Source organism: Oryctolagus cuniculus, chromosome 15 (genome assembly GCF_964237555.1).
Source record: "Oryctolagus cuniculus chromosome 15, mOryCun1.1, whole genome shotgun sequence".
NCBI classification, from domain to species: Eukaryota; Metazoa; Chordata; class Mammalia; order Lagomorpha; family Leporidae; genus Oryctolagus; species Oryctolagus cuniculus.
The window spans coordinates 8931509-8953353 of NC_091446.1; the positions used below are offsets into that span (position 1 = coordinate 8931509).

A 21845-nucleotide genomic window follows, 5' to 3' on the forward strand; every position below is an offset into this window, starting at 1 on the left:
GCCTTCCACAGATCACCAGGTCGGCTTTGATGGGAACTGAGTGTCCTATGGCCAAATACATAGGAGAACGGCCACGTTAGGAAGCCCCCTGTTAGAAAGTGGGAAGACAGCACATTGATTCTCAAGTGTTTCCCGCGTTGTTTGACCACAAGATGCCCTTGGTTTGTGACGACCTTGAACGCGTGTCCCGTGGAGCACACTCGTGAAGACAGTGAGCACAAGCCCTGCTTTCCTCCCGCCTCGCTCGCGCCTAGCAGGTGGCCCAAATCCACGGCACAGCATTCCCGAGCCTGTGGGTGCCTTTGTGGGAACGGGAAGGCACCGGTCTCCTGGGAAAGTGTGTGGCTGTGCCACTGTGTGAATGAGGAGCAGCTCAGATGTAGGCACGTGCCTTATCGGGTGCCTAGAAGAAGAGTTCATGGAAGTGGAGAGGCCCTGTCCATCTTAGGGAGGCACATGGGGGAGGTGGCACCAGAAGGCAGCCGGGAACACCCCCAGGCTCTCGGGGACTCCCGTCATTCCTGCTCCTTGTTGCTGGAAATCTCTCTCTTCTCAGGGCTGCTGCTCCCCCAGTACACCCGAGAGAGAGACCCATGGCCCTGCCCATCACCTGGGCAACTGGAGATGCCCACGGCCTCTCTCGAAGCAGCCAATTTACCAGTCGTGACCCTGGTCCCTGGCGCAGCCCAGTTATTGAGTACACATCTCATTTCACCCAGGCCTTCCAACGTAAGAGTTCTCCAGAAAGTCCATGAGAAATGTGTTACGACAACAACTATACATGGATTTCAAAATGTTTGCACTAAAATAAACTTACTTTTTAATTCAATTTTTTCCCATTTTATTTGAAAGGCAGAAAGAAAAAGATTCTCCATGTACCGGTTCACTCCTCAAAAGCCTACAGCAGCCTGGGCTGGGCCAGGCTGAAGTCAGGAGCCTAGAACTCCATCCTCGTCCCCCACATGGGTGACATCACCTGCTGTCACCCAGTTTACACATTAGCAGCAGGTTGGATTAGAAGTGGAGGATCCAGGACCCAAATAATGAATTTCACTTTTCTGCTAACTTTTGAAATACCGCCATATAATGCCTAATTCATTGATTGGCTGAACCATTCAATCAGCCAAGGAACTCATCCACAGTCCACCAGACACCGGGAGTGGGAGCTACAAAAGTGCACACACTCCATCCCTCCCCTCACCACGACCACAAGACGTGAGTGCACTCCAGGAGGAGCCCAGCTGAGGCCTGGTCTGCAGAAGTGGCTCGCAGCTTCCAGAACCCTCGGGAAGGGAGGATCCTACCCTACAGCCTCTGCCAGCCTCTATGCTGGGGATGTTACAGATTCATTCCGGCCATTTCCATGGGACATTGAGTGACCGTGACCTCTGCCCCTGGCAGACTCCTTGGACCCTGAGTCTATGGTTGAGTAGGCTGTGGTCCTCGACCTTCAATGCCACCCTGAAGGGCGAACTAGCTTTGCCTGTTTCCCACCTGGTGCATTTCTGAGAGGTCGGCTATCTGCATTCATCCAATGGTGTCCAAAAGGCAAATTGTAAAAGATGCCTCCACTCCCAGGGGCCCGTGCATCCCAGCGCTCACAGGAACATCACAACGAGGAAATCTCCCTTCACGTCAACTGGGAGAACAAGGGGAGAAACAACGGTGGAAATAACAGCTTCTGCTTCTGGAACACTTACGGAGCCCCGGGCACTGGGCCAGCATCTTCCCATGAGCTGTCTTAGGAGAAAGGTGCTATTTATGTGCCTAGTTTAGAGCTGAGGCTTGGAAGATTCAGGAACTCAGTCAAGGTCACACAGTGGGGAGTCTGGATGGCCCCAGTTCTATGGGATCCAAGGGTGAGGACAAGGCAGCTCTGTTGGATCCTTTGCATGGGTAAGGATGCTGGGGGCAGAGGGAGCGGGGCGAAGTGCTCACCTGCAGGGTGGGGGAGGTTTGCTGACCGCCAGCTGGCTGGACCCCCATGCTCCTCACACCCTTTCCTTGCACACAGCCCCTGCTCCGCACACCCAGGAAGACAGCTATCCCTGTAGGACAGCAGCAAGACAGCTCAAAAGTCAGGTCACCTAGGCCGGCGCCGCGGCTCACTAGGCTAATCCTCCGCCTTGCGGCGCCGGCACACCAGGTTCTAGTCCCGGTCAGGGCGCCGGATTCTGCCCCGGTTGCCCCTCTTCCAGGCCAGCTCTCTGCTGTGGCCAGGGAGTGCAGTGGAGGATGGCCCAAGTACTTGGGCCCTGCACCCCATGGGAGACCAGGAGAAGCACCTGGCTCCTGCCATCGGATCAGCGTGGTGCGCCAGCCACAGTGCACCGGCCGCGGTGGCCATTGGAGGGTAAACCAATGGCAAAGGAAGACCTTTCTCTCTCTCTCTCACTGTCCACTCTGCCTGTCAAAAAAAAAAAAAAAAAAAAAAAAGTCACCTGCAACCAGGTCAGGGCCCTCCAAAGCAAGGTCTTTATATAAACTACCTTGGGACGTAGGATGTCCAGCTGTGCTCTGATAACTCTGGAATCACACTACGGAATGGCCTTTTTATGCCAGGGTTCTGAATTCAATTCCTTCTCGCCTGGTGCAGACCTCACTCCTGACACTGGCCACCAGGCCTCCCTTCCCATCAGCCCGTCATCCGAAGGCAAATATTCCGCAGGGTTTACCGGGTAGCTCTCCCGCCCTGGACTCCTTCATCAAGGTTTCCTGAAGGCGATTCTGGAAAGATGCTGGCTCGCTCGGCAGCTCAGACAGGTGCAACAGGAGGCAGATCTTTGCTCTAACTGCCGCAGCCACGAGGACTCCGGGATACGTCCTCAGGAAAGGGGGTAGGATAGGGGCTCAGATCCACCTCTTCTCCCCGCCACGCCTCCTGACCTGCAGGAACCAGGCCAGGCCTCTCTACAGAAGGGAAGTTCAAGGCCGCAGAGATCCCCACGGGAACGGCACTTGGCACTTTTCAACGTACTTCGACTTCCCCCGATTCTTGTAAAATCCCCGCGAACTGAACCGGCAGGTAAAACAATGTTTCACTGTTCATATGAGAAACAGAAGCGCCTTGAAATCCAGTGCTCTCTCCACATAACAGCCCACACGGACACGGCACTCTTTCTGCTAGGACAACAGCAAACTTAACACTGTACACGCTTTCCATGTGGGGTCATTGCTGTGGCACAGCGGTAAAGCCACTGCCTGAGCGCCGGCTTCCCGTATAGGTGCTGGTTCGAGTCCCAGCTGCTCCACTTCCCCTTCAGCTCCCTGCTCATGGCCTGAGAAAAGCAGTGGAGGATGGCCCAAGTGCTTGGGTCCCTGCACCCAAGTGGGAGACCCGGACTAAGCTCCTGGCTCCTGGCTTTGGCCTGGCCCCACCCCGCCCATTGTAGCCATTTGTGGATGAAAGATCTCTCTCTCTCTCTCTCTCTCTCTGGCTCTACCCCTTCCTCTGTAACTCCAACTTTCAAATAAGTAAATGAATCTTTAAAAAAAAAAAACCACCTTCCATGTGTCTAGTACTGTTGCTTTAAGTGCTTTACAAATTTAAACTCATTCAGTCCTTACAGCCACATCTTAGAAATAAGAACAGCAAACACAGAGGGGTTAAGCCACTTCCCTAGGAGCACACAGCCCAGAAGCCACAGAGCCAGGATTTGGCCCCAGGGGTTTGACCCCAGAGTCTGTGCTCTTGGCCCCTCCCCTTTGCTGCTCCACCACACACGGGGCACAGTCGCTCTTGGTCTCTGCTGTCTAGCCGCCTTGCACCTGGTAACTAAAACAACTGGCTGTTGTGAATACTGTGGCCCAGGAGCCTGGATTTGATACCCAGAATAGCACTTGGCACAGAAGAGGCCGTCTGTAAATATTTGCTAAATGTATGAAAACTGGATTATTCTCCTTGTGTCTGGTAGCCGCTCCTGCAAATTGAGGGGTGTGCACACAGCCCCGGGAGCCCTTGCTTGCACCACGTGGCCTCTGGTGTCTGTGGCCCCCTCCCCCTGGCTCCCCAGCCTAGCAACAGCACTGAGCCCCGTTGCTTACAGGATTCCAAGGGATCTGTTGTGTCCACAGACGTCACTGCAAGAGAGAACGCGTCTCTAACATTACCCTTCACGCTTCCAAACTGCAGCCTGGAAAAGCAATTGGCAGCCCTCACCCGGCAAACCAACTTGCCCAGCTGCTTCTTCATGTCTCAGCTGCACTCTCGGGTAAACAGCAGCCTCTCCCTGGCTCCGCGGTGCCTCAGAGCCCTGGCTGTATTTTAAAGCAATCTCTAAACAGTTACAGCAACTTTCCACTCCGGGGGCCGCTGTGTTGAGAGCTAATGCTTTTTACCATTAAAAAAAACAAAAATTCCACCAGCCTTACCTCCTAAATGTGCTCCTGATCTCTGAACCACTGCCTATGGGTCATGCCAATCAAGCTAATTAAGTCATGCTAATGAACATGGCTGGGTCATGACCAGAGTGCCCACCCAAGCTGCCCGATCCCTGAAGCTTTTTGCGAGCAGTGTGACTGCAGGTGAATGCCGGGAAGTGGAACAAAGGTCATTCCCATGGCATCAGGAGTCGGATTTCAGAAACAACTGCCCAGCTGGCTGGCTGAACACGGAGGACGTGCTGGGGCCAGCAGGCTGCCCATCTCCCCCAAGAGAAGAGAAGGCAAATCGCTCACCCCGATCTGCTGGAGCATCCCAAGTGCTCCTTCTCCGAAGTGAACAAGCCAGACAGCCCCCGTCGGACCCAGCAGGCTCTTGGTCCAGCTGGCCAGAGGCAGGCTGCAAGGCCAGGCTACTTTGTGATGGAGGCAGCAGGAAACAGAAGTGGACGAGCTGTGTCAGAGAGCGCCGGGCTCCAGTCCTCACTCTCCACTTGAACAATGGGACAGACTCTGCCGTGTGTGGGGTGAGACAGTAACTTTCAGACGAGCCAGCACAGGCTTCCGTATCAGGATTCTCTACACTGTCTTTGCCGTGTTTTTTATAAAGATGTATTTACTTGTTTGAGAGCTAGAGGTGGGGGAGGGGGGTAGCGAGAGCAAGAGCGGGGGAGGAGAGGGAGAGAGAGAGAGAAATGGCCACAGTGGTCAGAGCTGGGCCAGACAGATGCCAAGAGCCAGGAGCCTCCTCCAGGTCTCGCACACGGTGCAGGGGCCCAAGCACTTGGGCCATCCTCTGCTGCTTTTCCAGTCACGTTAGTAGGGAACTGGATAGGAAGTGAAGAGGCTGGGACTTGAACTGGCACCTGTATAGGATGCTGGTGTCACAGGCGGCAATTCAACCTGCTATGACGCAGAGCCGGCCCCATTTGCAACTTTCTATAAATCTGAAAATACACTAAAATAAAAAGTTTAATGTGGGGCTAGCGCTGTGGTGTAACAAGTAAAGCTGTTACCTGCAGTACCAGCATCTCATATGGACACCAATTCAAGTCCCGGCTGCTCCTCTTCCCATCCAGCTCTCTGCTATGGCCTGGGAAAGCAGTGGAAGATGACACAAGTCCTTGGGTACCTGCACCTGCATGGGAGACCCAGAAGAAGCTCCTGGCTCCTGGCTTCAGATTGGCCCAGTTCCAGCCATTACGGCCATTTGCAGAGTGAACCAGTGGATGGAAGACTTCTTTCTCTCTGCCTCTGCCTCTCTGCAACTCTGCCTTCCAAACAAATAAATAAATCTTAAAAATTAAAAAAAGATTAAAAAGAGACCCAGCGTGCTTTAAAGAGGGCTAGACACGGTCAGCCAACCCCGGTCCATGCACTCTTGCAGCTCAGCTCCTCTCTTCCAGCCTCTCTCTCCATCTGAGGACCAGAATCCCTCACCTTGCTCCCCAGGCCGGTGACAAGAGCACCTTGTAAATATAGCAAAGAACTGCACAAGTGGAAGAGAGTCCCCACAACACAGCTAAACCTGAAAGATGGCCTAGAATATGCCGGGATGTGCACTGGACTAGACTCGGAATGCAGGCATAAACCCTATTATTGTTATATTCTTATTGCCCCTCCAGAATTCCTGAATCCACTCAATTTTCGTGTTGGAGACTAGGAGCCTTGGCTTAAGAATGAGGAGGGGCCGGTGCCGCGGCTCACTAGGCTAATCCTCCACCTTGCGGCACCGGCACACCGGGTTCTAGTCCTGGTCGGGGCGCCGGATTCTGTCCCGGTTGCCCCTCTTCCAGGCCAGCTCTCTGCTGTGGCCCGGGAGTACACTGGAGGATGGCCCAAGTGCTTGGGCTCTGCACCCCATGGGAGACCATGATAAGCACCTGGCTCCTGTCATTGGATCAGCGCGGTGCACTGGCCATGGCGGCCATTGGAGGGTGAACCAACGGCAAAAGGAAGACCTTTCTCTCTGTCTCTCATGACCCTCAAACGTGACCTCTAGCTGGGCTCTGTGCCTCCAGAACCATATCTGCAGAGGGGGCATAGTTGCAGTGTTGTCTCAGAAGTTAAATAGCACGTGGGCATCACTCAGCACAAGACTGGACCACAATGGATATCCTAGGTGTGATCATTATAAAGAAGAATGTGATTCAAACTCAGTCACAGGGTGGGGGTTGTGATGCCGCCGGCTAAGCCGCTGCTCGGGAAGCCCACGTCCCTGTCAGAGCGCAGGGAGTCCTGGCCGCTCCGCTTCTGATCCAGCCTCCTGCTAACGCAGCTGGCAAGGCAGCAGCGCCACCCACATGGGAGGCCCAGGTGGGGTCCGCCTGGCCTGACCCTGGCTGTTGCTGCCATCTGGGGTGTGAACTAGCGAGTGGAAAATCTCTTTCTGCTGCTCCCTCTCTGTGTCAACTCTGCTTTTCAAATAAATAAATCTTTAAAAAAAATAAACACATGAAAATTCATTAACAAAGAGTTCCAACAGCTCCCCCTGCCTGGGGCTAAAGCCCTTCCTGAGACTCGCTGGAAGATGCATCTGGCGCACACCTGAATGTCTCACGCTTGCCTAATGGTGCCAGTGGAAATCAGCACCAGCCCTGTGGACAGGGTGGCCACCACGGAGGAGCAGACGGCTTACGCCAGGAAGCACTCTGTTGTTATGAACATCGAATTCGTGCTGCTTACTTGTCTCTTTGCTCAATTTCTTACCCATTAAACACAGTTGAATCATCCCAGATGTCTACTTACTGTCAGAGGATCTGAGAAAAGGCTTACTCCAGAGCCTGTTGAACACAGTCGTGATGCGGAACTCCTGGGCTCCTTGTGCACTAAAGAAGGCATCTCCCAAGGCTGGTGTTGTGGGGCGATGGGTTAAGCCACCGCCCGCCCGCCGTGCCGGCATCCCATATGGGCTCCAGTTCCAGTTCCAGCCGCTCCTCTTTCAATCTAACTCCCTCACATGCCTGGGAAAGCAGCAGGTGATGGCCCAAGTGTTTGGGCAACTGCCACTCCTGTGGGAGACCCAGATGAAGTCCTGGGCTCCTGGCTTCAGCTTGGCCCAGCTCCAGCTGTTGTAGCCATTTGGGGAGTGAACCAGTAGACGGAAGATTGATTCTTTTCCTCTCTTCCCCCCTCCCTCCCTCCCTCCCTCCCTCCCTCCCTCCCTCCCTCCCTCCTTCCCTCTCTCTCTTCCTCCCTCTGCCTCTCTGTAACTCTTGCCTTTCAGATAAATAAATAAATCTTAAAAAAGAAGAAGGCTTCTAGCTAAGGCCACAGCGACTGCTTTGACCTGCCCAGTAAAATAACCACACGGTGCCTGAGAAGCAGCCGACCTCGGCCCACAGCCGTGAACTCCATGACCGTTCTTGGTGACCAGACCCCAGGGGTGACTCATGTGGCACAGATCCTCCCATCCTGTGCTCCTGAGATGGCAGAGAATTCACACCTGAGCCCCCCGTGCACAGCGAGCCTCGGCACTGGGCTGCATCCTGTCGGCTGAGCCAGGACGTGGGGAGACCCGCCCAGGCGAGGACTGGGCGGGAGTAAGTGAGCAAGCGGTACTGGCTCTCGATCCTTCTGAGCTCACTGCCTTCCTGCTCACCTTCAGCTCTGAGCTCAAATATCAGCTCCCCAGGCTGGGTTGGGGGTCTCTGCTTCATAGCATCAGTCACAGCTACTGTAGTTGAAGCTCACGTTTTACGGAACTGAAGCGACACAGTAACATCTAGACAATGGGAGTGCTTAAAACGAGTAATTTAAGAGTTAATATTTCTAAGTGAGGTCATCACAGATTCGATGTCTTTCCCCACACTGTCAGAGCCCTAAACAGGGGTCACAGCAACCCCTTGGCTAGGAAGAGGCCCAGAAGGCAAAGACCTGGGTGGGTCTGAGTGCTGCCCTTCCAGTCTGGAACCCACCTGCCGGAGCTCGGTTTACCCTGTGGGGCTCCCAGGACCAGAACGCCCCGCTTTCGTGACTTGGGGTGTCGGGCTGGCTGGACCCTCACTGCTCCACAGGTCCTTCTGTTCAAGTCACAGTGCACAAAGCCCCAGGAGGGGCTGTGAGACAAGACCACTGTCACAGTTCCACCAGACAGAGCAGGGACAGCAGAGGCTCGCTGGGCCCAGAGCTGGACATTCTACCGACCCCTAAGTGTGTCACTCCCACGGCCCAGGTTCTACATGTGGCTTTGTCTTCATCTCAGCCCACAGCGGGGCAGGAAAGGGGTCTCAGGAAGGAAAGGCCGGACCTGGGTGTGAGCCCTGGCGGGGTCAGGGGGAGGAGCGGGAGTTCTATCCAGGACTCAGCGTGCAGCGTGGGAGCCAGGCAGAGCCACGGCCAGGCTGGCTGTGGGAACTTTCTCCGTCCCTGGCTTCTCTTCCCTGGGGAACCAGGACAGAAACCAAGGCCAGGCTACTCAGTTTCAGGGTTTAAATAGCATTTGTGCTGATGAGACACAAAATGGCTGGGACTGGTTAGCGGGACCCAAAGTGGGGCTGTTGTGAGGTTTCATTAAACTCGACTTCTTAAGTGAGAGAAAATGCTTGGTGATTAAATCAACATATTAGTTGCTGGCCAAGACTTTCAAAAGCAAAGGCCATGAAAATAACTTGCCCGCCGCTGCCGAGAGGCCCGGAGGAGAGGTCCCACGATGCCACATCCCCGCTCCCTGGGTGACTGTGGCAGGGCTCGGTCCCCAGGGAACTCAAATCTGGCTTTGGGGTTGCTTCGTCCAGCCCCTACCTCCCTGGCCTCTTCATGACACCCAAGTGCTCACCCCTTTCTCCGCACCCACATCAGCAGTCCTGGCTCTCTCACCCACGGCTCAGGGCCCTCGGAGTGGATCCCGGCCCTCTCACCTCCCCCAGCACCTGGCTGACCCCTGAGAGCCCACTGCAGGGGGGAGCGGACTTTTCTTCTCACTTTCAGAACATCAAGGCTTGGAAACAGAATCAGAACCCTTGTTCCCTACTCTTATTTATTTTTTAAAGATTTACTGGGGCCGGTGCTGTGGCATAGTGGGTAAAACCGCCACCTGCAAGTGCTGGCAGCCCATATGGACACCAGTTCGAGTCCCAGCCATTCCACTTCTGATCCAGCTCTCTGCTATGGCCTGGGAAAGCAGTAGAAGATGGCCCAAGTCCTTGAGGCCCCTGCACCTGCGTGGGAGACCTGGAAGAAGCTCCTGGCTCCTGGCTTCAGATCAGCTCAGCTCTGGCCATTGGGGCCAACTGTGGAGTGAACCAGAGGATGGAAGACCGATCTCTCTCTCTCTCTCTCTCTCTGCCTCTCCTTCTCTCTCTGTGTAACTCTGACTTTCAAGTAAATAAATAAATCTTTATTTTTTAAATAAAGAATAAAATAAAAAATAAATAAATGGTGGGGAGGGAGAGACAGAGAGCCCTCCTCGTGTGTCCCTCTCCAGCTGCTTGGCTGGGCTCTTCTTTGCAACTGTTGCGGGATGAGGTCTGTGGGACTGGCACTGTGGCACGGTAGGTTAAGCCTCCACCTGTGGTGTCAGCATCTCATGTGGATGCCAGTTTGAATACTGGCTGCTTTACTTCCAATCCAACTCCCTGCTTATGGGCTGCGAAAGCAGTGGAAGATGGTCTAAGTGCTTGGGGCCCTGCACCCATGTGGGAGACCTGGAGGAAGCTCCTGACTCCTGGCTTCGGATCAGCCCAGCTCCGGCGGTTGTGGTCATCTGGGGAGTGAACCAGCGGATGGAAGACCTCTCTCTCTGTAACTCTACCTCTCAAATAAATAAATTAATTAATTAAAAAAAATAAGATGTGATTTGTTTGTACAATGGGATATTATGAGTCTATAAAGACATTCTGATGTATGGGACAACATGGATTCAAGGACGCTCATGCTTAATGAAATAAGACAAACAAATGATTCTCCTTACACAAGGACCTACGGCAGTTGGACTCAGAAAGGACAACAGTGGCTGCCAGTGGGTGGGGGAAGGCGAAAGGGGAGTCAGCACTGAAGGAGCACAGTGTTCCAGTTTGAGTTAAAAAAAAAAAAAAAAAAAAAAAAAAAAAAAAAAAAGCCCTGGAGGGGACAACGTTGTGGCGTAGCCGGTAAAGCCACCACCTGCAGCACTGGTGTCCCCGATGGGTGCTGACTGAGTCCTGGCTGCTCCACTTCCCAACCAGCTCCCTGCTACTGTGCCTGGGGAAAGCAGTAGAAGATGGCCCGAGTGTATGGGCCCCTGCCATCCACGTGGGAGAGCCAGATGAAGCTTCTGGCTCCTGGCTTCTGCCTGGCCCAGCCCTGGCCATTGTGGCCATCTGGGAAGTGAACCGGTAGAGGGAAAATTCTCTCTCTCTTTCTCTCTAAGTCTTTCAAAATAAATCTTTTTTTTTAAAAAAAATGGTTAAAATAGTAATTATGTCTATTTTAACCCAGTAAACCTGGGCCTGGTTCCCATGGGAAAGGTTAGGCTGTGCCTGGTGCTGAGCTCACCGTCTGCTTCCCCCTGGGGGGGAGCTGCACTGGGGCAGACCATGGTGACTGTTCACTGCCGGCTCCTGTGTGCTGGGACAGGGCCTGTAAACCACAGCCGCTCAGTGAGCTCCGGTGTCAGGCCCTGGATCTGCTTCTCCTCTTGCCTGTCTGACTCCTCGGCTGGATGTTAAGTCCCACAAGGCAGCAACCTGGTTTGTCTTCTTCCTCTTTGGACCCACGACACCTAAACCAGCTCCTAGGACCAAGCCGGGGTGGGGCTCCTCGAATGTTCCCGGGGTGGGAGCTTTGGGGCTCTGTTGCAGGGTTCTGTGCAAAGTTCTGAGGCAGACAAAGTGGTCCATGGCAGGGGCCCCCTCAGCAGCCCTGGTCTAGAACCCCTAGACGGGGTCTTACCCTGAACCTGCCATGATTTAGGGCAGTGAACATGGGCCTTGAGCTTCTGGCCCATCAAACACAACCCTGGAAAATGAGAGGTAAGGGGTTGGCATTCAGACCAGGGTTAAGACGTCACTTGGGATGCCCTCATTCCGTAACAGAGCGCCTGGGATTCCTGCCGCACTCTAGCCCTCAGTCCCAGTTTTCTCCCAGTGCAGACCCCAAGAGGTGGCAGGTGATGGCCCAAGTCGCTGGGTCCCTGCCACTCATGTGGGAGACCTGGGCTGAGCTCTTGGCTGCTGGCCTCAGCACAGCCCAGTCCTGGCCTTTGCAGGCGTTTGGGGAGTGAACAGGAGTCTGAGCTCTCCATCTGTCTATTGTTCTCTGTCCCTTGAATAAGTTTGTTAAAAAGGATGGAGGTGGACCAGATCCTTGTATATTTCCAACTCTGATCCCAAAACTTTTCCTTCCAGAGGCCAGCTTTCGATATGAGGCCATAGAAAGGAGGAGCAGCAACCAGGATTCTCCTCCACTCAGCTCTGCTGGCGCCCACCCCCCGGCCTGGACCAGAACCCAGTTTGAAAATCACTGGGCGCCTGGACACTGAGACTCTGATTCTCACCCCTCCCCTCCCCCAGACAATCCCTGATGACCTCATGAGCTGCTTCCTCTGCCCACAGACAAGACTGCTCGGCCTGGGCCTGCCCGCCTCCCGGGGTTGGCAGGTGAGCCACCTGAGAACACGGGCCTGCAGAGGCGTCACCATGCTCCAGGCAAACGGTCGCCTGTGGCCACCTCACAACCTCAGATGTCACTCCTTGCTGACAGTGGACAAGAAGCACACACATCAGGCACCCTGACCCAACAGAGAACACGTCCCCTGGGCAAACCTCACCAGGTGTGACGGGGATTTCAGAGCAGGCCACAGAAGAACCATTGCTTCACTGTATCGCCTGACCACACCCAAAAACAGGATTGAACCTCAACATCCTCTCCAGGGAAAACCATGTGAAACAGATGCCAGGCTCCTGACTGAACCCCTTCCCCAGTCCATAGCAAACACTCTGCACAGTTAAAACTACAGAACTCCGGCATCGTGGCATAGCAGGTTAAGCCTCCACCTGGGATGCTGGCGTCCCATACGGGCACCAGTTTGAGACCCGGCTGCTCCACTTCTGATCCAGCTGCCTGCTAATGTTCCTGGGAAAGATGTGGAAGATGGCCCAAGTGCCTGGGCTCCTGTTTCCAGACAGGAACCCTGGCTTTGGCCTGACCCAGTCCTGGCCATTGCAGCCATTTAGGGAGTGAACCAGCAGATGGAAGATATCCATCGCTCCCTCTCTCTGTAACTCTGCCCTTCAAATAAATAACAAATAAATCTTAAAAAAAAAAAAAAAAAGAAAAACCTACAAAACTCAGCTCACTGCAGTAGAGCATAGCAATTCAGGGTTTAATCCTTTTGTATAACAAATCAGTTTTGTCCACTGGCAGTGAAGTGGGGCTGCCACCTATTCCCAGAGACACTCCAGGATAAAGGAAATCAAAGTAGGAGGCTTGGAGAGGGTTAGGCTGGCTTTCAGCATCTGTGTCCCGTTCTTTTAACAACACACGCCTCACTCAGCATCGCAAAGCACATCAACTCAGCCAGTTGTCGGCAGGCACGCGGAGAGGTTATTTGTAAAAGTCTAAATGTCAGTTTCAACCTTGGTTTCCAACTTCTTTCGGGAGGAGGTGGTGGGCGAGGGAGAGGAGAAAGCCACATATCAAAATGCACTTGCCGGGCCACGTTCTGCAAGCGCCCAGCGGTTAGGGCGGGGCCAAGGGGCAAAGCATGCAGAGCGCCACGTGCCCAGTACCTGCAGAGGCTCGGGGTTTGGAGGCCACAGGATGACGCTATGTGAGCCGGCTTCCTCCTGCTGAAAGCAAAGGGTCTCACTGTTAGGATGGACCAAGGGATCAGGACCCTCGCACGAGCCAAGATGGATTTCTGCCCAAGTACAAGCACAGTGTAACCGCCCAGCACCCTCACTACACCACCCTGGAATGCTCGTGCCTCCCGGGAGACGCCCAAGAACGGAGCTTAGGACAGGCTCTGGCTCCGTGAGATCACCGCGGGGTCAGAGTGAGCTGCCTGGCTTGTAACAAGCAGGGAGCAAAGGCCTGACTACATCTGGCCCCTTTCCTGTGGCTGCCGGTGAAGAACACTCAGCCGACGGCCCCGCCCTCCTCTACAGACCAAACAAGCCCGCAAGTGGAGGTTCAAGGATGGCGCCCTGAGCCAACCCCAGCCAGCAGGCACGACGGCTTGGCCCACAGAATGTTAAAAGTGATTGAAATTGCTTGCCAACACTTTTTTAAAAATGTAAGATTTCTTGTTTAATCTCTTCTAGGACATAGGAAGAAACACTTCCCAACTCACTTTGTGAGGTTGGTATTATCCTGATACCAAACCCAGACCCCAAAATAAAACCCCAGAGCAGTCTTTCTAATGAATTCAGACACAAAAGTCCTCAACAAAATAGTAGTGAACCAAATCTAACGATGTGTAGAAAAAGGACACGCCATGGCCAAGCTGGGGCGTATTCCCGGCACAGCAGGCTGGCTGGACATCCGAGACTCCCCTAGCACCACCGAGCCCACGGATGGCCAGGGAAGAGAGATCATCTGATCAGGAGAGCAACCCCCCTAAAGGAAAGGCAGGACCCAGCCTCCTCTTCTGTCTCCTTAGTCCAAGGTGTCCTTGCCTGTCCCTCACCAAAAGGAATCACTGGATTGAGCAGTGGTGCAGCTGGCACGGGACTCAAAAGTCATCCACTTCTCCAGCAGATAAAACCCTGTTGGCCAGCAATGTCCCGAGGGGTTTGCGCAGGGGAACTCCAGGTCTAGCCAGGGGAGTTGCATGTCTCTGTAGAGGGTAATTCCCACTTTCATGGAACCCCCAGACCAGCTAAAGCCCACCGGCCATCAGGGAGGTTCCCTGGAGAGCACGACTCCACCAGCCAATGAAAGGAAGGTCACGAGCTCACTGACCAACCAGAACTTGGGTGCGGGCTGAACATCCCCTCCGGTCCCACTTTCAGTCTAAGAGCACCCTTCCCCCAGCTCCTCAGGGAGCCTCGAGTGGAGCGGTAGATGCCGGCTGCTTGCTCTGCACCGAGCAGCAAACACCTACAGTCCTCCCCCGCCCGGCTCAGCGACTGCCTTTCTGTGCCTCAGGCGAGCCGGCCGGGATCTGGGGGCTCCATAGCACCTCCTCCGACTAGTTTGCGGGGTGGTTTGGCAACAATTACAATGGATGGTGCACAGAAAGCTCTCGGCAAAATCCAATACCCTCCTGTGATTAAAAATGAGCAACTCTCAGCAGACTAGAAGGGTTCAATGGGATAGAAAGAACTTTTCAGTTTGACAAAGAATATTTACAAAACAAAACAAAAAAAACCCCACCCGCTGAAGGTATCTCAGTTCACAGTGAAAGACTGAGTGCCTGCCCCTGGGACTGGGAACAAGGAACAGCGTCCATTCTCACTGCTCTTAGTTGACATAGACTTAGTTGACATAGACATAGCTGCTCTGAGAGAGGAAAAGGGGAGCGAGATAAGGGGGTGACAGGAAAGGCAGGCAGGCAGAACGGAAAAGCAGAAATAAAACTGTCCACGTTCACAAGCAACATGGTAATATGCGCAGGAAATCCCAAGAAGTAACAAAAATAACCTTGGAACAAATAAGTGGGTTCTACACGGCCACAGGCTACAAGATCAGTACACAGAAATCAATACACTCACCATGAATGTGTGGACAGCAGAGTTAAAAATGCCAATTCATTTGCAGTCACTCCAAAGAAAACCTACTCAGGCTAAGCTTGACGGGACCCGTGCCGGCTCTGCATGCTACAGATTGGGAAAGCTGATGAAAAACCAAAGGACTGAACGAAGAGACAGCCACGCTGTGTACTCACGGATTCGCAGACACGACACAGGGCAGCAGCTAATTCTGCTCCAATTGATCTATAGATTTAACCTAATTCCTGTGGAAATCTCAGAGATTTATGCAGACTAAGGTTTATTCTAACATGTGTTTGAAAAGCCACGTATCCCAGAACAGCTGAACCAATTTTGAAGAGGATGAAGCTGAGAGAATCATTACACCTGATTCAGGACACTTTACTTGAGGGTACTTCAAAAAGTTCATGGAAAACAAGGTCAAAAGATAAGCTTGGGGGCAAAAACTCTTTTGGAATCCATGCACGTGAGAGGTGTTAAAATTCATGAAAAATGCATATTGTGAAATAAACTCTGCGCATATTTCAGAACTTTTATACCAAAAAGAACCTACTTTTAATTCCATGTGTGAAGCCCCTCCTTTAGCTACAGTCATTCCTACAATCAATAGAACAGGACAGAAATCCCAGAAACAGACCCACACGGATGTGCCTGACTGATTTCTCACCAAAGTACAATGGAGGAAGGGTAGACCTCTCAGCAGTGGGACCAGAATAATGGACAGCAGCAGGCAAAACAGTACGAAACACAGAGACACGAACCCTGGCTTCAAGAGAACATGGACTGGGGGAAAATAGTTGCCAAAGACACCTCTGAAAAATGAGTCATCTAAAATGTACACAAGGGGCTGGGTGGTGTGGCACAGGGAGCCGGGCTGCCGCCCGTGTCGCCAGCATCCCATATTGACACATCAGTTTGAGTACTGGCTGCTCCACTTCAGATCCAGTTTCCTGCTAATATGCCTGGGAAAGCAGTGGAAGATGGCCCAAGTACTTAGGTTCCTGTCACCTATATGGGAGACCCAGACGGAGTTCCTGGCTCCTGGCTTCGAAGATATTCATTCATTCATTCATTCATTCATTCTCTCTCTCTCTTTTCTCCGCTCAGCCTTTCAAATAAAAAATAAATGTACAAAACCTCAACGCTAAGCAAGCAAACAACCTAATTTCAAAATGGGCTGAAGACCATCCCAGACACTACACCCAAGGGGACACACAGAGGGAAAGTGAGTTGCCCCATGCCAGACAACGATGAGACACAGCCAACACCTCAGGATGGCCACGGCCCAGGCACTGATGAGAGCAGCTGCTGGGGAGGATGGCATTCACCGCTAGTGGGGATACAGGCTGGTGAAGCTATCGTGGAAGGCAGTTTGGCAGGTTCTTACAAAACTCAACCATGCTCTCATCATGTGATCCAGTGACCTCGCTCCTTGGCATCTACCCAAGGCAACTGAAAACATACGTCCACAGGAAAACTCGTACTTGGATGTGGATAGCAGTTTTATTCATACTTGTCAAAACTTGGAAGCAGCCAAGATGTTACTTAATAAATAAACTGTGGTACTGCAGACAATGGAACGTTATTCAGCTCAAAAAAGACATGAACTGTGAAGCCATGAAAAGACATGAAGGAACCTTCAATGCACATCACGAAATGAAAGCCGTTCCTCTGGAAAGAACTTCACACCATCTACACGACATTATGGAAAACACAAACCTACGGCAACAGTGGGGAGATCAGTGGGTGTCAGGGTTTGAATAGGCAAAGCACAGAGGGTCTATAGGGCAGTTACAGTCCTCTATACAGCGCTAGAGAGCACGTGTGTGAAACCAAGGGTGAGCCTCCCCGTACACCTCAGGTTAGTGGGTGGCAGGGTGTGGCATGGAGGTTCATCGGGGAAGCAGACGTGCTCCCTGGTGGGGATGCACCCAGTGGGGGTGGTTACGCACGTGTGAGGGCAAGGAATACGGAAATCGCTGCACCTTCCTCTCCATTTTGCTGTGAATGCAAAACTGCTCTATGACAGTAGTCTTCAAAGAAAGAAAAATGAATCCAAATCTTCTACCCTGCTATGGTTTGACGTCTTCAAAATCCATATGGAGATGAAATTGCCGTTGTGCCAGTATTAAGTGGGGAAAAGGGCCTGGTGTTGAGGCACAGTTGGTCAAATCGCAGCATTCCATAATGGAAGGCAGGCTTCAGGCCTGGCTGCTCCACTTCTGATCCAGATCCCTTCTAATGTGCCTGGGAAAGCAGCTGATGATGGTTCAAGTACTTGGGCCCTCCGCACCCACGTGTGAGACCCTGTTGGGGTTCCAGGTTCCTGGTTCGTGCCGGACCAGCCCTAGCTGTTGTAGCCATTTGGGGAGTGAACCAGCGGATAGAAGATCTCAATCTCTTTCTCCCTTTGAGATAAATACTCTTTAATTGGCAATTAGGCCACGAGGGCTCTTTGCTCGTGAACGGATTAAAGCCATGACTGGGGAGTGGGCTGGCCAGGGAGGGAGCTGGGCTCCTTTGGCTCTGTCTCACGGCTCTCGCTTGCCCTCCTGACCGTGGTGCTGCGGATCGAGGCCCTCACCGGAAGCCAGTGCTGTGCTCTCAGAATTCTCAGCACTAGAGCTGGGAGCCAAGTTAACCTCTATTGCACGTGTGAGGACAAGGAAGATGGAAATCTCTTGTGGTATTTTGTTATGGCAGCAGAAGTTAGACTAATATTTCTGTACAAAAATTAACTCAAAGTAGCCCAGACTCAAATATAAAATTTAAAAGTCTTAGAAAAAAAAAAATCTCCAGGCTGTAGGCAAAAAGTTCTTCAACTCTCTGTAAAAATAAAATGTAATACATTGTGCCTCCTCAAAATTAAAAATACTGTGAGGAAGACAGAAAAGCCAGTTATGGAATGGGAGAAAATACTTGCAAATCATGATCTGACAAAGGGTTGGTATCAAGACCAAGTGAGTTGGGGCCAGTGCTGTGGCGCAGCAGGTTAACACCCTGACCTGAAGCACCAGCATCCCATATGGGCGCTGGTTCGAGTCCCGGCTGCTCCACTTCCCGCTCAGCTCTCTGCTGTGGCTTGGGATAGCAGTGGAGGATGGCCCAAGTCCTTGGGCCCCTGCACCCACGTGGGAGACTCGGAAGAGGCTTGAGGCTCCTGGCTCCTGGTTTCGGATTGGCACAGTTCTGGCTGTTGTGGCCAATTGGGGAGTGAACCATCAGGTGGAAGACCTCTCTGTCTCTCTCTGCCTATCCTCTCTCTGTTTAACTCTTTCAAGTAAAATAAATAAATCTTTAAAAAAAAAAAAAAAGACCAAGTGAGTATAAAGAATCCTCAAACATAACAGCTGAATAGTAAGTAATAATGATCCAACTACAAAATGGGCAAAAGGCATGAACAAGTATTTCATCAAAGAGAATATACAGATGGAAAATAACACATGGAAATTGTTCAATGTCATTACGCTTCACCAAAATGCAAATTGAGGGGGCCGACGCCATGGCTCACTTGGTTAATCCTCTGCCTGCAGCACTGGCATCCCATATGGGCCCCAGGTTCTAGTCCTGGTTGCTCCTTTTCCAGTCCAGCTCTCTGCTGTGGCCCGGGAGGGCAGTGGAGAATGGCCCAAGTGCTTGGGCTGCTGCACCTGTATGGGAGACCAGGAAGAAGCACCTGGCTCCTGGCTTTGGATCAGCACAGCACTGGCCGTGGCAGCCATTTGGGCAGTGAACCAATGGAAGGAAGACCTTTCTCTCTGTCTCTCTCTCTCACTATCTATGACTCTACCTGTCAAATAAAAAAAAATGCAAATTGAAATCACAATAAGACATCACAAGACAGCTCTAAGAATGGCAACACTGGGGCTGGCACTGTGGCACAGTGGGTTAACGCCCTGGCCTGAAGCGCCGGCATCCCAGATGGGCACCAGTTCTAATCCTGGCTGCTCCACTTCCGATCCAGCTCTCTGCTATGGCCTGGGAAAACAGTAGAAAATGGCCCAAGTCCTTGGGCCCCTGCACCCATGTGGGAAGCCTGGAAGAAGCTCCTGGCTCCTGGCTTCGGATCGGCACAGTTCTGGCCTTTGTGGCCAATTGGGGAGTGAACCACAGGATGGAAGACCTCTCTTTCTCTCTCTCTCTCTCTCTCTCTCTCTGCCTCTCCTCTCTCTGTGTAATTCTGTAAATAGATTAAAAAAAAAAAAAAAGAATGGCAACACCAACTAGCAACACCATCCAGTCAATGTAGGCCAGGATGCAGAGAAACTGGGCCACTCATAAATTGCTGGTGGGGCTGTGAAATGGTTCAGCAGCTCTGCCCGAGAGCTGGGCAGCTCCTTATAGAACTAAACATGAACAGTCACGCAATCCAGTAACTGCACTCTTGGGCGTTTATCTTGGAGAAAGGAAGATGCGCGTTCACAAAACAGCTTGCACACAAATGTTCACGGCAGCTTTGTTTGTAATAGCACGAAACTGGGAACAACTCAGCTGTGCTTCCATGGGTGAATGGTTCAACCAGCTACCACACATCCACACCCTGGAACACCGCTCAACTGGAAACAGAAATGAACTGTAGATACACCCAACAGCTTGAATGAATTGCAAGAGAATCATGCCAGTCCTCCAAGGTCACCCACTGTGTGATTCCATGTATGTGACATAACTGAAATGACAGAATTATAGAAACAGAGAGCAGTGGTTGCTGGGGTTAGGGGTGGGGAATGAGAGGGAGGTGTGGCTACAAGAAGGGAACAAGATGACTCTGGAATTGAAAACCTTCTGCAATCCCGATGGCCCCGATGTCTGTATCTAAGCTGTGATACTGTGCTATAGTTTCAAGAGGAAAAAGTTTTATCTAAGTCTTTCATCATTTTAAAAGGAAAACTAAGCGAAGGGTACATGGGGGTTCTCTGTTATTTCTTTTTTTTTTTTATTTTCTTATTTTTGACAGGCAGAGTGGACAGTGAGAGAGAGAGACAGAGAGAGAAAGGTCTTCCTTTGCCGTTGGTTCACCCTCCAATGGCCGCCGCTGCAGCCGGCGCACCGCGCTGATCCGATGGCAGGAGCCAGGATCCAGGTGCTTTTCCTGGTCTCCCATGGGGTGCAGGGCCCAAGCACCTGGGCCATCCTCCACTGCACTCCCTGGCCACAGCAGAGAGCTGGCCTGGAAGAGGGGCAACCGGGACAGAATCCGGCGCCCCGACCGGGACTAGAACCCGGTGTGCTGGCGCCGCAAGGTGGAGGATTAGCCTATTGAGCCACGGCGCCGGCTCTATCTGTTATTTCTTAAGACAGCACATGAATCTACCTCAAAATAAAAAGTTTAACAATTTAAAAAAATTCAAGACTTCATAGAAAAATACAGGTTCCTGGCTTCTTTTGAAGAACTAGGAAAATCATGGAACATGGAACCCACGCTCTCCCTCGGTGACCATCAGCTGGAGCTGATGATGGCAGCTTCCCCCAGATAAGGGACAAGAACTCCCCTGAGCACGTAGTCTCCACCTCTCTGTAGTGCCTCGCACCCAGGCACTTGAAACACTCATTATTTCTTGCCTGCCCCTAACACGCCTGGCATTTGCCACCTTTTCTTTGCACAATTCCTGCTCCTGAGAAAATAGGACAACAGGGAATAAAAAAAAAAAAAAAAAAGGCAAGGGGAGAGCAGGTCACGGTAGGCTGGCTCCAATTTTGGACCTGATTTTCCCATTAATACCATTAATCCACGTTTTCCACACACTTCGTGGGACATGAATGGGAAAGTGTCTCCCTGGTTTTATTTTCCAGAGTGCTAAGTCAAAACTCCCAAAGTTGACATAGACAGTGATAAAATCTGATTATATTTTAAGATCCCAGGCTGATGCACCGTACCCGTTCCATACCATGAAACCCTTGGCCTGATGTAAAAACCACAGCTCATGATTAGTCTGCTCAACTCCGGTTGATAGATTTTTCAATCATTTTTCTAACGGTCATAACTTCATTTGGAGGATGAATACAGAAAAGGCTCCGGTTTAGCCTCCTCTACCAAACCCAAGTCAGAAAGTTTACAGAGAGACACAACCAAGGAGCAATGTGCCAAGTTCCCAAGCTGTGCATTTTAAAGGCAGGGAATAAAAAGTAAAACTAGTGTTCGTGACTTGTAAAGCACAGCCAGGCTGCGTTCTCCGGGGCACACAACCAGGCGTGGGCTGCGTCTCAGCCTGCTCCCTCTCGTGCAGAGACGAGGTGCTGCGAGGAAGGGGTGCGGGAGCCGAGGCCAGCCCCGAGAGCCTCAGCGGCCCGGGGAGAAGCTTCCTGCCACCCACCTGGTTGTCGCTGGTGCTGTTCTCATTGCCCATGGTGATTCGGGGTGCCCCACGGCCCTCGGGATTTTGTCGGAGGCGACTGGAAGAGACAAAAGGATGTAAACATCGGGAACGTGGAAGAGGCACCAGGGCTTTTCCCCAAACTCATCTCCCCAAACTCAAAAGCCAGATGTTGGGAAGTGCGCCTCTCCGCAGCCGCATCCCGGAAAACAGCTTTGCGAGGGCTGTCGTTCTGCGCTCTGCCACCCAGAACCCGCTCCCGGTACGGGCTACTGTTTGTATTCCCCACCCGAGCTTGGCAGACATTTCTGAAAAACGAGTTTGCTCCCGAGTGTGAGAGGCAGCGCCAGCATTCCCATCAGTGTGCACACACGGAGGCGTGGCAAAGGGGCCCATGCGCCTCGGCGCGGAGCAAGCCACTCATCCCGGGGTTGCTGCGTCCTGTCCTGCCAGGGCTGGGTCCCCACTGTTGGTGACAGCGGGAGGCGTGAAATCCATCTCTCAAAAACATATGCTTTTCGTA

General features: G+C 52.3%; 1 protein-coding gene across 20 annotated transcripts in view; it reads right to left on the reverse strand.

Annotated features, from left to right (window-relative positions):
• TACC2 (transforming acidic coiled-coil containing protein 2) overlaps positions 1-21845 on the reverse strand; it is a 208012-nt gene that overhangs the window by 165240 nt on the left and 20927 nt on the right. For 14 of the 20 annotated variants that reach the window (XM_070057109.1, XM_070057107.1, XM_051824265.2 and 11 more), the window contains exons 2-3: positions 21323-21401; positions 13089-13148 (exon numbers count right to left, since the gene is read on the reverse strand). The exons of 1 other annotated variant lie outside the window; for it this stretch is intronic. In XM_070057109.1, the coding sequence (XP_069913210.1) occupies positions 13089-13148; positions 21323-21355 (93 nt within the window). In that variant the 5' untranslated portion in view covers positions 21356-21401. The remainder of the gene's footprint in view (positions 1-13088; positions 13149-21322; positions 21402-21845) is intronic. 5 more of the 20 variants (XM_051824261.2, XM_051824262.2, XM_051824267.2 and 2 more) reach the window with 3 other exon arrangements.